Source organism: Natrix helvetica (genome assembly GCF_964273705.1).
Source record: "Natrix helvetica genome assembly, chromosome: 4".
Taxonomy (NCBI): domain Eukaryota; kingdom Metazoa; phylum Chordata; class Lepidosauria; order Squamata; family Natricidae; genus Natrix; species Natrix helvetica.
This window is the reverse complement of record NC_138550.1, coordinates 129,562,778-129,580,947: the sequence shown is the minus strand read 5'-3', so window position 1 is coordinate 129,580,947 and position 18,170 is coordinate 129,562,778. Positions and strand designations below refer to the sequence as shown.

At 40.5% G+C, this 18,170-nt stretch overlaps 1 protein-coding gene across 2 annotated transcripts in view; it reads left to right on the top strand.

Annotated features, from left to right (window-relative positions):
* The first annotated feature begins 8,261 nt into the window (after positions 1-8,261).
* SDR16C5 (short chain dehydrogenase/reductase family 16C member 5) overlaps positions 8,262-18,170 on the top strand; it is a 22,169-nt gene continuing 12,260 nt past the window's right edge. The window contains exons 1-2 of one of the 2 annotated variants that reach the window (XM_081953011.1): positions 8,262-8,427; positions 17,297-17,638. In XM_081953011.1, coding sequence (XP_081809137.1) covers positions 17,321-17,638 — 318 coding nt within the window. In that variant the 5' untranslated portion in view covers positions 8,262-8,427; positions 17,297-17,320. Of the gene's footprint in view, positions 8,428-8,457; positions 8,661-17,296; positions 17,639-18,170 lie in introns of those variants that run through there. The other variant, XM_081953010.1, reaches the window with a different exon arrangement.

The window sequence follows — 18,170 nt, the reverse complement described above, 5'->3', positions numbered from 1 at the left end:
GTTTCATCCTTAATATAGTAGTGCAAGCAATTAAAGTCTTCCTTTCTGTATCTCTTTGTGCAGGCCATTAATTGGAGCAAGGTGGTCAGTGGGTGACTTCAACACACAAAAGGACAGTAACCTTCCTTTTCTATTATTTTGTGTGCTTGTTTCATCTTAATGCAGTTCATGCGATTAAAGTCCTCCTTTCTGTGTCTCTTCTTTGTGCAGGTTATTGGAGCAAAGTGGTAAGGTGGTGGTGCAGAAGACGGAGAAAAGGACAGTAACCTTCCTTTTCTATTATTTTGTGTGCTTGTTTCATCCTAATGCAGTGCATGTGATTAAAGTCCTCCTTTCTGTGTCTCTTCTTTGTGCATATTATTGGAGCAAGGTGGTGAGGTGGTGGTGTGCAGAAGACCCGGCAAGGCAGTAATCTTGCCTCTATAAGTAGCTGTCTTTATTGTTTTGTGTGCTTGTTTCATCCTAATGCAGTGCATGCAATGGAAGAGTTCATTTCTGTGTCTCTTCTTTGTGCAGGCCATTCATTGGAGTCAGTGATACTGAAGACTGGCAAGGACAGTCACCTTCCTTCTGTAAGTAGCTCTTTTATTATTTTGTGTACTTATTTTAATCTTATTGTAGTTTATCCATTGGGGCAAATAATTCAGTGACATTGTCTTGGCCACTCCACCCGGTCACATGGGCGGCAAGCCACTCCCACCCAGTCACATGGGCAGCAAGCCACTCCCACCCGGTCACACGGGTAGCAACTGGCAAGCCACTCCCACCTGGTCACATGGGTAGCAACTGGCAAGCCACTCCTATCCGGTCACATGGGCAACAAGCCACTCCCACAAAGCAGGCCACACCTACAGAAGAGGTTCCAAAAAAATTTGAAACCCACCACTGCTTGTGTCCCTCCTGGATCTGCCTCATTTCCTCAACCTAGGACAGTCTAGTTTCCTCAGCCAATTCTTTTTCTTGAGTCATTTTATACTGCCTGGAAAAAGAAATACATATGAAACTTGGCTCCCCATGTCAGCACTTCCCTCTTCATCCTATTACTTCACAGGGAATAAATACATATTTTGCTTCACATGTGGAACTGATGCAGTTTAATTAAAATTATGTGGGTGCTTAATTTAGATTGGCTTCTCCTTAAGTCTAATCTTTTCCTTAAACCATTTATGGATTTGATGTCATTTCTCAGGTAGGCACAGTAGTGCTAAACAAAAATAACAATAAAATAAAAATACAATGTAATTGGCAACAGAAAAAAGTGGGATGGGAAAAGTTAAATCTTTCAAAATATAAGCAGTTGCAAAAGTATAAGGTGCAATTTTACAACATGAATTATGTAAATGATTTGGCAGAGGTGACTGACAGAATGTGGAATTAATGGCAACTCACCTGACTGCATTACCACATTTGGGCTGGAAGAACAGGCATCAAATCAATGTTATCAGCCTATGTATAAGACTATAAAGCCATTCATTTCCTAAAAGTAAATCCATTCAGTTATTTTAAGCTATGTGCCTTAATAAAATATAAACTGAAGTTAACTGATTATATTATGAAAACATAAATGCAAATTATTTAAAAATTGTAGTTGGCATTTAAGTTACCTTCCATATTACTTTTTTTCATTGATATTAAATGAATAGTAACGTCCATTATTACATTCTGTATACATCAGGTAATAGAAAACATCTCCCAAATTAAGTAACAAATCACAGTAAAATAATACAACAGCCTATCAAGGAACCCCCATGAACCCCCACTGACAGAGCAAGCTACCAATGTATATAAAGACAGGAAACCCCATTCCCTTCTATCATTGATGATGTTACCTAGTTTGGTAATGAAACATTTGCAAGAAAACAATCAAGCTGAGAGAGCACCAAAGACCCCACAGTTCAACTCTGAGCTACTACATCTAGTCTTTTCTAGAGATACCACATTAAAATAAGTATCTAAGTGGATTTTGTTTCTTTTTCGAAATGTCTGCTCTATTCCAGGAAAGTACATCACGCAACTTAGTAAAACAGAACCAATGTAAACATATTTAAGTGAAGGAAATCTTATCACAGAATAAATAGGAATGTGGCTTATGAAAAATGTTTTTTTGTTGGGTTTTGATAAAGTAATTTTAATCACAAAAAAAGAATTAAAGGTTATTTGGAATAACAAAAAAATCAGAAACTATAAAAGGTGGTGGCAGTGGTAGAATTTGGGCTCTAGCTTTTGTCATATAGAATTAATTTCTTGCAATATTTGTTTTATGTAGTGCAATGTATTGAAGATATTTATTTTAATAGCAATCTTGTATATAATCTTGAATACAAGCCACCACTTTTAGTGGGCCTCTAAATAAATTCTGATTATTATTATTTTCACAATCCAATGCCCTTATTTAATTTGTGGAATGTTATCAGAGGGCTTTAAAATGTAGCTTTTTCATATATTTCTTCATTACTTTTTCTATCTTCTTTATGATACATATATTTCCATTTGAGCATGCTGAAATAGACAATTTGGTTAAAAAAAATCTAAAATGGGTAGCATGAGAAAATCTGGAATCTTATGTATTCAGTAACATCTTTAACAGTGACGTGCGGTGACGTTTATGACTGGTGAGGCTGGTGACGTCATCAAACCACGTGGTTGCTCCGATCGCAGGGGCGCAGCCCAAACGGAGAAGTTTCTTCAGCTCCAGCCTCAATCAGCGCAGCCGCGGTGCCCTTCATCTTGCCTCAGGAAGGAGGGGAATGGGACCATGTGTGCAGGGGAAGGGGATCGCGGCTCTGCTAATCTGAGGCTGTGCGCTGAGGAGCCGCCTACACACATAGTCCCATTCCCCTTGCAAGGACCCCGGCCTCGCCCGATGTAAAAAATGCCTAGGTACCGTGTTTCCCCGAAAATACAACCTGTCCCGCGCTCACTGACCTAGCGTTATCCTGAAAGCGCCAAGTTACAGGAGCCGGGGGTGGGGGGAGCGCTCACGTTGCTTGCCGCCTTCGGTATACCGCTAGGTTGGGGAGTGCCTGCTGCTGCCGCCCGCTGCCACTGCCCGCCACCCGCTGCCCGCTGCCGCCGCCCGCTGCCACCGCCCGCCGCCACCGCCAGCTCCCACCGCCTGCCACCCGCTGCCGCCGCCCGCCACCCGCTGCCGCCGCCCGCTGCCGCCGCCACCCCACGCCACCCCACGCCGCCGCCGCCACCGCTCCGCGCCGCCGCTGCCCCGCTCCGTGCCGCCGCCGCCGCCCCGCTCCAGCGCCGCCCCGCTCCGTGCATAACATCCAAACTCCAAAACTTCCAGCATCGGCCGCTCTAGGAGTGCTCTCTCTGGTGGGCCGGCTGCCGGACAGAGAGTTTTCCAGACAGAGTCTTCCAGCAGCCGGCCCACCATAGAGAGCACTCCTAGAGCGGCCGATGCTGGAAGTTTTGGAGTTTGGAAGTTATGCGCGGAGCGGGGCAGCGGATAGATCATATCTACAAGGGTCTGTATTGTGAGATTTTTATGAAACCATGATCAATTTGTTGCAGAATATTCTTGTGTGATTGATTCCAGGATTTGTAGTTTGAGAGTGATTATGTTTCTTTACATGAAATGTTCTGTCAAGAATAAAATGTTCAGTGTCCCTGATATATATGCAGAGGAGAATGAAACAGTCAGATTTCAACTTTTCTTTTCTCTCAGAGTGTATGGTTACATGTACAAATGAGGCAGTCTGAAGTGCAGTTAGAACAAAATGTTTTCAAAGATAAGGCAGGACAGCAATAGGTAGTTCATTTTATTTTCTTCTGACAAAAGCAACATGTAAGTGGTAGATAAAGAAAAGCACAATGGCAGTTTAATAGCAATAGCACTACCACTTCACGGTGCTTTGTAGCATATTGCCCTCAACAATCTGGGTCTTCATTCTATCAGCCGCGGAAGGATGGAAGGTAGAGTCAACCTTGAGCGTGTCAGAATCGAACTGTTGGCAGTTGGCAGAATTAGACTGCCATACAGCATTCTAAGCACTTTACTGCCATGGCTCCTCTAATAATTAAGTGAAAGATTACATGATTTCAATAGTTACCAATGAAAATGTATGCTAAAAGTCTAATCTATTACTTTCAAAATATAGTAAAGCAAATACTACCAATACATTCAAAGGAGAATTTGAAACCCCCTCACACAAAAAACCCAAGAATAGTGTAATTCTATTTGAAACACACTTTTAAAATAAAGACTTGTGATCTAAACTGATACCAGATTCTATCCGACAAAAATAATTTTATCTGGGGTCCTATTTGAAGAAATTCAAAAACAATACCAATTCATTATAAACCGCTTAGAGCGGGTTGTAAAGTACCATGAAGTGGTATATAAATCTAAGTGCTATTGCTATTATGTTGGTTAGTATCAATTTTCCCAATTTTCCTTTCACATATAAGCTCACAAATCAGTTTCTTGGCAGCTGTTCTCCAATAGAAACCTTATATGTGAGAGGGAAATTTGGAAATTGATACTAACCAAGATAATAGCAATAGCACTTAGACTTATATACCACTTCAAGGGCTTCTATTGGAGAACAGCTGCCAAAAAATTGATTTGTCTAGAGTTTTATTAATCAAGCTCGGTATTGTTTCATGCCAGCTATTTCTTCATGTTCATAGTCAAACAGCAAGAAACAGGGCAAAATTATGCTAGTACAGACTTACCTTTCCTGGAAAGTTTTTTCTGAACTCTGCTGCAAGAGTGTGCAAAAGACCATGTTTGCCAGGAATTGGAGCACAAAGAATCTTGATCGATTAATGTTTTATTACAATATTTCGTGCAGATAAAGGAAAGTTTTAATGGACTAAATTGGATTTAGGACAGCATTTTCAGAACCTATCAAAAATATTTCTTCTGAGATAAACATTCAGGATATAATAACTCTCATGCTTTTCTGACTAGCTTTGATTTTTATTCTCTTCTCTAGCTTCTAAATTACACTGCTACAAAGCTATCATTTGGCTTTTTGTAGCTTAGTAGGAAGAAAGGCTATATCATGATCTATTCAAGTAGCATGAATATAGAATTTGTATTCATTTAACAGAAAATTGTATGCTATGCTCCCAGAAATGCACAATTCAGATAATAATAAGGATTGGTCACAAATGGTGAATGTCTTGATTTATGTCTTTTTTTTTTTTACAAAGACTTAAAAATGTGAAATCTTAATAGATGTGATAATACAGGGGGCAAATACATAAATAAATGGAGCTTTTTGGTAGGGCCTATGCTGTTCAACATATTTATAAATGATTTGAATGTGGGGTTGGAAATTGTGATTTGATATTATAACACAAAGATAGGGGGAAGGCTAGTATCTTATAGTAGTTGATGCTCCCATTAGATGAATACAGAGCTAGGTGAAAAATTACATCAATGAGTATACATCAGAAAATATAGTAGAAATACAAATTCAGTTTGGTCTATAGTTAATGCACCAGACTAGAAGCAGGAGACTGTGAGTTCTAGTCCCACCTTAGGCATGAAAGTCAAAGTCAAGTAACTTTGGGCAAGTCACTCTCTCTCACCAACTCATCTCACAGGATTGTTGCTATTGGGAAAATAGAAGTATGTGTTCACTGCCTTGAGTTAGCAAATGCCTTAGAGAAAAGTCTTAAGGCACAGAACGATCCTGACATATTTCAACATTAGGCAAAATTCATTAAGATGAATTTCAACATACAGAAATTCAGACTACTGTGAAAAAGATTTAGTTAAACACAACTGAACATGTGTGAACAGGATGTTGAAGTTCTTTTTTTTTTTAAGCAAAAACAGTCCTAAGCTACATAAACAAATGTACAACATCAAGGTCGAGATAACACATTATTCTTCTGAATTCTACATTGATCAAACTGCAACTGAAATATTATGCCCTGGCCTGCTTTTAGGAAGAACATTGACAAAGTGGAATATGTCTAGAGGAAAGCAAACTGCACAACGGTTCTGCGAGGAAAATCATATGATAAACAATGTGAGTTATGAGTGGTGGGGAGTCTTATTTGTCCTTCTTGGTTCTGCTGGATAATTTTCTCTGGAAACAGTGGGTTTAGAGAAATATTTCAATTATCCTCTCACAAGAGTAATGCCCAGCTGAATACAGGCCAACCAGTGTCAGGCTTGAACAACAAGCTTGTCAGTAAATTTTTATCACAAGTAATGGATCAACAGTTTGATTCTGGTTGCTGCATTGATCACATGAAATGACATTTGTTAATCCAAAAAGCAGACCCTGCACATGGGAAATGCTAGGATAAAGATGAACAGCTCAAGTCACTGAATTATTAGGGGAAAGACTGCAGAAATGCATAATAGTTCAGAACTATTCAAAAATCAGGACAAGAAACAGTAGTTTTAGAGAAATATTTCAATTATCCTTCAGGAAAAAACCCACAAAAGATAAGAGCTTTTCAATAATGTAAAATAATGAGTCAGAAATTGATGGACTCTCTATCTCTGGGAGTATTTATACAGGATGAATGGCCATCAGTTGGGAATAGTACAATAATTGAACCTTGTAAATTGGACAGAGTTGGACAAGATTATAACTTTATATTATTATATTACATTATATTTATATTATAACATTTATGACATCATATTATTATTATTAACATTATAACCAATGTTCTAACCTTTATATTATATCAAGGGAATAGTATTAGGTATAAGAATTTATATGAATTCTTAGAGCAATATGTCTTAACTCTCTAGAAATACTACTCCATGTTCCATAACTATCTAATAGCTACATAGGTATATCACAATGTGTGTATTATTGCTGTATGCATATATTATTGCTATATATGTAGAAAGCTAGCTACTAAAAAAGTCAAGTCTTGAGTATGTGTTTGTGTATCAATGTCAGCTCCACATTTTGAGTCTTAAATCCTTTCCTTTTGCCATTTTGAATAAACAACTTTTAGGTATTCTTTTTTTTTTGGCTATCAAGAGTTTGAAATATTTGTTTCATGTTTTCATAATAATTATTTATGGCTTGAAAATTGCTAGTTCTCAGCCTTTAGACCATATTAATTACTTGATTTGACCTTTGGATAGTAGGCAGATGATCAGGATTATTGATTACATTTTTCTTAAGTTGTACGATTATGTAATATGGAAAAAGTACTGAATGGAAATTTGTCTAAGATATGTGTGACTTGTCATCCATATTTTAATAATGATTTCTCCTTTTAACCCCCCAAAGAGAGGGTACTGTTCTTCCCAAGAGAGTGGTTTAACCAATATATTCATATTCCAAGATGTTACCTTGCTTTAACTAATCAGGCAGCTTTTTACAGAGATGCTTAACTTATACATTTACTAATGAGTTATAAAGCTTATTGTTTTATATTGAGTGCATTAGGGGGGGAAATCTGCAATGTGTGCTAAAACAAATATTACACAGCGTACAGCAATAAGTAGCTTTCTGGTGCTTGGAGAAAACAATACTTCTATTTCACAAGCTCCAAGAAGAAATTGCACAAGTGATTAGATTATGTAAATAGTATTATTCTATTTACATAATCTAATTCAATAATGTCAAGCTTGCTGAAGATAAATTGAAACTTCACATTTTGACAGCCCCACCTTCTCCAATTTTTTGGTATAATTTGGCTTAACTGTTGAGTTGCATCACCTAAAATCAATCTTCGTCTTTGCTAACACACACACACACACACTCCTTCATGACTTACAATACTTGGCTTTTTTTGAAATTCATTCCGCATTTTCACTAACTTCGTCACATGGCACATAATTCAGTTTAATAACGCAAGTTTGGGAAGAGTTTAATTAGTCTAATTGAATTCCAAATGATCATAAACTGCTAGGTTGTATCGCTGTTATAATGAGGCAAATTTTTAAAAACCCATGCTTTCAAATTTTTGAGGTGGGATAGTGGGGATTAGTTTCACGAACTGTCTTTCCCCGGCCACACTCCTGCTTCTCACTTCTTAGCGTGTCTTTCTTGTTTCCCGAGACGACCGTCCTTCCTCCACCGGATCTCATGATCAACAATGAAAAAGTGCCAAAAGGCGGCGGCCCGAGTAAACTGCCTCAAGCACATTCACCTGATCGAAACAGAATATGCCGGTTTTTTCAGTTTCAAGTGAAGATTATTAAACCCTGGCTCGCTTAAGGGCGGAAAGAACTAATAACTACTGCGCCCAGAGCTGACAGGGATCCAATTCCCCCTCTTTAAGGGATGCTTAAGTGGGTTAACGCCATCCACCGCGGTGCCAAGGGGCGTTCGGTTTTCTAGTCCGTCCCCCCGCCCTCTCGGCAGCGAAGTTGGGATAACTGTGCTGAACGGTGGAGGAGAATTTCCTGCTTCCCCTGGAGAAACCGACCCCTGTCCGTCAACTTCTCCTTTCCACAGTATTGGCTGAACAGTGGGGAAGGTAAACTCGCTCCTGGAACTGCAGATTAGAATACAATTAGACTAAGCAGCCGTCCGAACGTAGCGCAGGTGGTAGGACCGCCTTTGGGGTGGATGGGCGGGTCTTCTTCTGGACCGCCATCTAGAGACATCTGCGCCGGCGGGACTGCTTCGTAGCGGCCTTCTTGTTCGCAGTACGGGTGTAAGCTTTTCCTCTTTAGCGAGGTCTCGAACCGGGAGGAGTAAAGCAGCTGAGTAAGTCGATGCGCGGGGCCGATAACTAGCTGGAAAGCTTCTACGGCGTGGGTCTGGGGCGCGGAGGATTGTGGTTGTTTCACGCTCAGGGCTAGGACCCTAGAGACGCTGTCGAATAGATTTCACTTCGTGTGTGCGCGCACACACAGGGTGGTGGAAGAATAGAAACGGCTGCTATCTGCGGATTCGTCCTGTTAATCTTTGTCAACTGCTTCCTTTAATCCAAAGTTCAGAGTTACGTGGCCTGAATACAAGAGCAGTTCCTTTTTATTGAGAGGGAATTTCCTCTCGTTTTTGCACAAGTTACGTATGGTCAGGCCCACATCTTGTTGAAATTAGCATAGGCAATGTTAAACTTTTTGCCTAATCCATGTGTTGGGCTGTTGATTTATTTTAATTAAAGGGTGTATAAGGCCCTTCCTTTTTATACAGTGTAACATCAGATGGGTAACAAACCAAACCTATTCAACATATTGGAAAAAAAATACAAACATATCTCTGCTCCCACTTAAAAACCATCATCCTCTAATCAGGCAGCATGACTACCTCCCACCAAACTGCATATGCAGTGTATATTGTATATTTAGTATATTGTATTGTTTGTATTAAAACTGTCATAATATACAATACATATGAAAATAAAGGCAGTGGGGATATGGAAAATGAAAAGAAAGAGAAAGAAGTGTAGGATGGGGGGGGGGAGAAAGCTTTCAGGTCCATTTTTTTCAGTTTTGTAAAATACCAAGTAAAATTATAGCCTTGTCTTTTCACTTTTATATATGGAGGTGATCGAGTGGTGAACTCCCTTTACTTGCCCCAGCTCATGCCCATTAAGCAGTTTGAAAGCCTGCAAAAGCGAGTGGATGAATAGGTACCACTTAAGTGGGAAGGTAACTGCGTTCCGTGCACCTTTGGAGTATAACTAGGCTGGCCACATGACCACGGAAATTGTCTTCGGAAAACATTGACTCCCTCAGCTAAGGAACGTAGATAAGCACCATCTTCTAGAGCAGCGATGGCGAACCTTTTTTGGCTCGCGTGCCACAAATGGGGGGAGCGCAGGGGGGTCGTGTGCGGGCATGCCGCACCCATAATGCAATGTGCAACACACACACCCCCAGTGTGCATGCGCGCACAACAGGCGTGACCACCCCATTTTTACATGCTTTTTTACCCTCCCCAGGCTCCAGAGGCTTTATAGGAGCCTGGGGAGGGTGAAAAAAGCCTCCCCGCCCCCCCAGAGACCCTTTGGAGGCTTCAGGGACTGTCCGGACGGTCCCTGAAGCCTTCAGAACGCTTAAAACGACCCTCTGAGCAAACCAGAAGTCATTTCTGGTTTGCTCAGAGGGTCATTTTAAGAGTTCTGAAGGCTTCAGGGAAGCCTCCGGACTGTCCCTGAAGCCTCCGGAGGGCCTCCGTGGGGGGGGGGAGGCTCTTCTCACCCTCCCCAGGCTCCTATAAAGCCTCTAGAGCCTGGGGAGGGCGAAAAAATGGCTTTTAAAAACGGTGAACTCAGCTGGCCAGTGCATGCATGCGCGCTGGCCAGCTGAAAGTCAGTGCCTCGCGTGCCCTGACAAATGGCTCCGTGTGCCACCTGTGGCACGTGTGCCATAGGTTTGCCATCACTGTTCTAGAGTCACACTTAACTGGATAGGATTCTTGACATTTTTATAACAACAAACAAATCAGTAAATCCCAAAGTCAAGATTTCCTGTTTTGAGCAGTTTCATATATTGTACTGTTGTGATTTCAGAAACTGGATTTATCTGGGAAGTATTAGACAATGTTCTTAAACTGATGAAAGAAGGTGTTGTGTGATCTGAGTACAAAACTGGCTATTGAGCTGAAATGTAGTAAATATTAGCTGTAGCTTATCTGTTGACAGTCTAGAAAAGTTCTCTCTCTGTCTCTCTCTGTCTGTCTCTCTCTCTTAACAGAACCACTAGAAATTATATTTAACAATATTTGTTCACAAGTTTACCACTGAGTCTTGTAATTAAAGATGCATAAAACTAATGAAAGTGCTGAATTATCTTCAACAATCAAGGCAACACGTCTACATATGAACATCACCAGGTCGAATATATAGAAATAAAATGGATTGAAGAGGCAGGCATTCCGAGTGGCTTAATGGTCAGAGAAAGAAGCTTTAGGAAGGAGCCACCCTAATGTATCAAGCAATTTAAAGTAGTGGTAGTAAATGAATACTTTTAGACTTGCAAGATTCTTACAATAAAGTAGAACTAGTTCATCTAGTCATGTTTCCCATGTGGTTTAGCTGGGAAGGCTGACATGAATTGTTCCGAGTTAGGCTAAAGAAGAAGAAAGCCAGGCAATTTGTATGTGATCTGGAACATATATCCATCATTTTCAAGGGACAATACCAAGAATCACCTTGTTGATAGAGACAGATGAATTATGAATAATAACTCAAAAGAAATTATTAAGGAAGAATGTAAAAGAAGTTTGCCAAAAATGAAGAAAAGGAAGAAAACAAATAGGATGTTAGAACAAACTGTGGAGATACTCGAGAGAAGAGAAATCAAGCCAACAAAGATAATATTCTCATGAGTTTGTCAATTTAAGAGCACAGTTAGAAGAAACAATAAGCAGTATTACAATATCTGTAAAAAACATTGAAGATGGAAACAGACATGTTAAAAACAAGGAGTCTTTCAACATAACTCTCAGCTCAAAAGGAGGTTCTAAACTTAAATTGATATGCAAGAATGCCCCATAGCAAAGAAATGATTCACTTAATAACCATGGCATTCGCTTAATGACCACTACAAAAAAGGTCAGGAATTTGAGTCAGTCACATGATGACACACTTTATGACTGTCACAAATTAACAACCAGAATTGGCAGGTTCAGTTTTAATTTGAGGACTACTAGTATAGATTGTCTATAGTAATAAAAAAAAATCTGTAGTTAATTGAAGGCTGGTGATTTTACAATTCTGTACAGGTTACAATTCTCAACATACAACCACAATTAGGCCCAAAGTTTCTGCTGCTAAGTGAGAAATTTGTTAAGTGAGTTTTGTTCCATTTTACGACTCTTGTTGGCATATTTGTTAAATGAGTCACTGCAGTTGTTAAATTAGTAATATGGTTGTTAAGTGAATCTGGCTTCCCCATTGACTTTGCTTGTCAGAAAGTCAAAAAAAGGGGGCATCACATGACTCCAGGACACTGCAACCATCATAAATATGAATCAGTTGCCAAGCTTGATTGTTGACCACGGGGATGCTAAAATGGTCATAAGCAGTGGTGGGTTCTTACCGATTCGAAACGGTTCTTCCAAACCAGTAATGCTAGCTTCAAACAGAGAGTGAACTGGTTCTCTGTTTTTTTAAAAAAGTGGGTTATATTTACCTTTATTCCAGCTTCTGAAGCTCAGCTGATCCAGTCTGGCAGCTTGAATTGCCGCTCCTCAGCTGTTTTCCTTTCTTCTCAGTAATTTTCATTCCATTGCGCACTAGCAAACTGGTAGTAATGCTGGTAGCAACACACCACTGGCCATAAGTGTGAAAAAGGGTTTATAACTAACTTCTTTCTGTTGTAACTTAGCCAGTTTTATTATTTGGCAGGCATAAAGAAGGCAAACATCAAACAGAAATATCTACAGAATTTAATATCTTTAGAAGGATGGATAGAAATACAATAAATCATGGGCAGAGTAAGACTATATAAATCCCTTTACTCAGTTTGCTCAGTATTCCTACTAAATTCAATAGGATTTAAGCCAGGATATAATAAAGCTATTCTTAACCCTTAATAAAGAATTGTATGTAAAAAAAATTGACATGCAAATAACAAGGATATCTGTCTGCAAAGCAAGGTATGGTAATGGTATGGCATTTGCAGCTAGGTGATGGCAGCGATATTGCAGTCAAAAGTTCTGCTTGCCTTTGCAATGTCCATGAACAAAAGGTAGAGCTTTGGGTGCCCCATTATAGCACCTATCTTGACCCTTTTTGTTTCTTACTATAAGCTGTGGATAGTTTAATTATTTATTTTGTGTCATTGAGTCAGTGTTGATGAGTCCCTGTAATTTATCAGTCCCTAGTAAATACCGTATTTTTCGCCCTATAAGACGCTCCGGAATAAAAGACGCACCCAATTTTAAAGGAGGAAAATCTAGAAAAAAAAGATTCTGAACCAAATACTATAGTAAAATATTTTATATCAACTGTATAAAGTTAACAGCAGTTTAAGAACAATTTTATGTCAACCATGTAACACAGGGGTGTCCAAACTTTTTTCAAAGAGGGCCAGATTGGATGAAGTGAACATGCTGGAGGGCCGAACATTTTTCTGAACATTCTTTGAACAATAACAATTAAATGCAAATGAATTATTTTATGCCAAGTTAATTGCAAATGGCATACTTTTCATTTCATAACATTAAGATCAACTGACAGCTGAGTTTTCACAATGTATCCATCTTTTCCCTGAAGACTTGTGTTTAGTACATTCAGATGCTTTCTTTCCGCTTTCCCTCTTACTTGTCTATCCTTCCTTCCACCCTCCCTTCCTCCTTCCCTTCCTTCCTGCCTCCCTTCCAGTTCCCTCCTTCCTCTTTCCTCCTGCCTGCCTTCTTTCCCTCCTGCTTATCTGTGCTTCCTTCCTTCCTTGCACCTCCCTCCCTTCTGCCTGCCTGCCTTCTTTCCTCTTTCCCTATCCTCCTATCCTTCCTTTCTCCCTCCCTCCTTCCCTGCCTCCCTTCCAGTTCCATCCTTCCCTCCTTCCTTCTGCCTCCTTCCTGCCTGCTTGCCTTCTTTCCTCTTTCCCTCCAGCGTGTCTGCTTTTCTTTCCTTCCTTCCACCTCCCTTCTGCCCTCATGCTTTCTTTCCTCTTTCCCTCTTACTTGTCTATCCTCACTCCCTCCTCCCCTCCTTCCCTCCTTCCCTGCCTGAGCGGGCTTCTTGCATGGCCCCAGCCCTCCAGCCGGTGGCTCATCTAAAACCTTTAACTTTCCAATCTAGCGTTCTCCACCCACCCACCCCCAATCCGCCCGGATCTGTCATGCAGCAAAGAGATACAGTAGCGGGGCAATAGCAGCAATAGCAATAAGCAGATCCGGAGAGATTTGGGGTTGCGGGTGGAGAACGCTAGATGGGACACAATCAAACTTGATTCAAAGGCTTTGCCTACTGAGATCAGTGCGCTGCCATCCAAAATGCTGGTACCACGATCGCTGCAGCGCCCACTTTACCTGCCGCTTCCCGGGCGGTTCCAGGCGGCAGAGATCGTAGTAATAGCATTTTGGATGGCAGCGCACCGATCTCAGTAGGCAAAGCCTTTGAATCAAGTTTGATTGTGTCCCATCTAGCGTTCTCCACTCCCAACTTCCTCACTCCCTCCTCCTATCCTCACTCCCTCCTCCCCTCCTTCCCTCCCTGAGCGGGCTTCTTGCATGGCCCCAGCCCTCCAGCCGGTGGCTCATCTAAAACATTAACTTTCCAATCTAGCGTTCTCCACCCACCCACCCCCAATCCGCCCGGATCTGTCATGCACCAAAGAGATACAGTAGCTGGGCGCAATAGCAGAAATAGCAATAAGCAGATCCGGAGAGATTTGGGGTTGGGGGTGGAGAACGCTAGATGGGCAGCGCCTCCCCCTCTGTTCGGAGCATCTGAGCTGAGCCCCGTTACCCCTGCCCCCTCCTCCTCTGCTGTGCTTTTGAGGAGCCATGAGGCTGCAGGAGACAGTAGGAAGGCGGCGGAGGGCAGCAGGGGAAAAAAAAGCCTCATGGCTTCTCAAAAGCACGGCGGAGGAGGAGGGGGCAGCAGGGTAACGCGCTGCCCAGCTCAGATGCTCCGAGTGGAGGGGGACGCGCGAGAAGTGAGAAGTGAAGCTGCCAAAGCTCCTGCCCATGGCAGCGGCGGCGGCGCGTCCCCCATGAGGCTTTTTTCCCCCTGCTGCCCTCCTCCACCTTCCTACTGGCTCCCTCCCGTGGCAGCGGTGGCGGCGCCCCCCTCTGTTCGGAGCATCTGAGCTGAGCCCCGTTACCCCTGCCCCCTCCTCCTCTGCTGTGCTTTTGAGGAGCCATGAGGCTGCAGGAGACAGTAGGAAGGCGGCGATAATCTTTGGGAGATTTGTCCCAGGACCGCTTTAAAATAAATCCATATACAAGGAATGATATCTTCTATACATTGAAATTAACACTGCAAAGCTTTTCTTCCGAAGAAATATTATAAAGTCCTCTCATTAAATAAACTGAGAAAACTGCTAGAATTCCATTCAGTTAAAGTCTGCATATTTTAAGACAAATGGAAATGGATACAATGTTCTAATTTATTTCTCCTTGAACAATAACAATTAAAGTATCTATTTACATGAAAACTAGAAGTCAAAGTCCCATTTTCATCTCCATAATAATCATAAGTCTAGTTCAGCTAGGTAAGTTAATAATCATCTGTTCAAACGTCTCGCATGCTAAGGTGGTATTGCTTTTATCAGAATGTAGCACTCCATAACCCCATCTCTATCATTCCATCCAATTGGTGGGGGAGGCAGGCATTATCTATGCTATTCATAATGTGCCAGAATTTTAGATAATACAGATATATTCTAACTACAATAAATGAGACTGAATTCTGCCAGGAGGGAAGCTGTAGATATACTGAATAAAAGCGCATAATTTTCCTCAAAAAATGTATTCTAAAGAGATTCTAAGGTATCATCAGCAACTGCACTTACGGTATTTTTTGGAGTATAAGACGGACCAATATTTTGAAAAGGCAAATTTTTTAAAAAAAGTTTTTGCACTCTTCAGACCTCCCAAAATTGGCCTGTTTTTCGTGAAAACAGGCCTGTTTTTTTTTTCAAAAAAAAAGGGCATGAATAGCCTTTAGGAGGCTTGTAGAGTGCTGTGGGGGGGGGGGGAGAGAGCAAAAACTGGCCCCTTTTTCACTCATTTCTGCCTTCCCCAGCCCCCAGAAGCATTCTATAAGCCTCCTAAAGGCTATGCACGGCCATTTTAGTGAAGGGACGGGGTTTCAGGAGGCAAAAAATGCTGTATTCAGTGTATAAGACGCACCCAGATTTTCACCCTCTTTTTTGAGGGAAAAAGGTGCATCTTATACTCCGAAAAATACGGTAAATGTGTTCTGTACATAATGTGAGTGAAAACTAAGATTTGGTTAATACTTGTCCACACAGATATCCCAAGGTTTTAGATAGAATTGAGAAGTTTAAGCGAGTGAAATTAACAGTATAGCACCTCTGTTCTATTGCCAAGATGAAAATATGATTATGTCCATGTATCACCATGATCAAGCTCAAGGAAGAAATCTCTGATTATGGCTGAAAAATCTTCAATAATTCACCTTCCTAGTATTTGGCTTCCTAGATAGGTCACTACATTTGCTATTATTGATGATGATGCCATGGACCACAATTTCTATTTCCTGGCTACTACTGTCCAGCAGTTTATATAGAGCAATGCCTTCACATTATGCAAATTAATTTTTCCAAGGGGCCACTTGAGAAACAGACTGTTTTGGAGGGCCATCACAGCACCACCTGCCACCATCACTGCTCCTTTCTGACATCACTACCCCCTCCTGCTGTTGCCATGGTTCAGACAAGACAGCCAATTGGCCAGAGGTGGCCTGTGGGCCATAAAATGACCAGGTCTGCCCTAGGCAATCAAGACACCAGACAATCAAAACAAGCTTTCCATTTCCCTATTAATATAATTACTTCATAACCAATGACCCACAGTCTCCTTCCCCAAAAGGAATATTTCAGTGTGATAAGATATGGATTTGTTATTTAACAATTGAGTCCCTCCTACATGAATATTGTTCTTATCCTTTAAATAATGTCCTCACTCCCCAAGGACTTCCTTTTCTACAACAACAAAAAGTATCCTGGGAATGGAAATTCTATATACCTCCATTACTTTCTCAATCTTTTCAGTTCAGACACACTTGTTCAGTTCAGTTCAGTTCCGTTTCAAGGGAAGAAACTGGAATTAAGACATTGACAGCCACTGCATTGAACACAAACCCACAACTTATGCCTAAATAGTGATTATTTACTTATTTTTTCCTGAACTTTCTTAATCATTAAATATATTCAAATGGAGAAAAGAGAAACCAGTATTTTGACCAAGTGGGTAGAATCAGAAGTAACCAAGAAAGCAAATAAAAAGGGAATGGTATTTAGGAGTGGACATTTTTGAAAGTAAACAATTATGATTTTATAACTTTCCTGTTCAGTGATATTCTATAATTTCAGAGATACTTCGTGTCACAATATAAGGTTCATATAATATCTATATAGGTTTCTCTATGAAGTCATGTTGAACTTTGAATTGTCTGTAATACATTTATCAGAACGTAAAAATGTTGCTCATTATTTAATTTCTCTATGCATACAAGATTTTGAAAATGTTAAATAGTCAAAAATTATTTAGAGGACTTTGTTGCTTTAGCTTCATCAGTCACACTGCCCACAGGAATGATATACACATGCCTCTTTCTCACCGATAAACCCTATTAGTTTTGATCTACCCTCTGGAGGATCCTGAGGAATAAGAAAAGAATCCCAGCTGAAAGGAGGTGAAAACAAGACATAAATGTTTTGCAATGGATTTAACTCATCTTTGAATTTATTCAACAGGTAATCTGAAACGTGGTCTCCAAAATGAATTTCTTCCTGGAAACACTGAAAACCATTTTTCTGTGTATATATTATCTGATGGATTTTTTCTTATCGTTTATCTATGCACGGAAGAAAAATGTTGCTGGTGAAATAGTGCTTATAACTGGAGCTGGAAGTGGAATGGGAAGGCTGATGGCTTTAAAATTTGCTCGACTTGGAGCTACTTTAGTTCTTTGGGATATTAATCTGGAAGGAATCAAAGAAACAGTTAGATTAGCACGTAAAATTGGGGCTGTGAGAGTACATGACTACATTTGTGATTGCAGCAAAAGGCAAGATGTCTATCAAGTGGCAGCCCAGGTAATTATATATTGTTATAGGTTTCTTACAACATGAAGTATTTTATTTAGCCATCAAACATTTGTTCCATCTGCTAATATGGCATCTGTAAATCACTGGAATCATATATTGCATTAAACTAAAACTGGATTGACCCAGCATGTTAGGCAATAGATTATGGTTTATAAAGCACTCTGTCTGGGTTTATACAACATGTAAAATCAAAATCATATTATAGGTTCACATGTATGAATCCAGTTGTTAAGTGCATAATATGTAGTCCTCCAGATGTTGAACCAGAATCCCCAGTAGTTCTAGCCAACATGACGAAGTGAAATATTCTGCTGGCTGAAATGCAGAAATATCTGAGTAAAGTACATGGCATTCCAAATTACTTGTGTGTATATGTCACCATTATGTCATTTAATACTACCTGTGGTCTTTGATTTATTCAGATAACAGTCTTTTTCACGGAGACTTCTGGGATAGCATTTTGTCATAAAACACATGCATCTCAATTCTTAGTGATGTCTTTTCAAACAGCAGTGAAGCC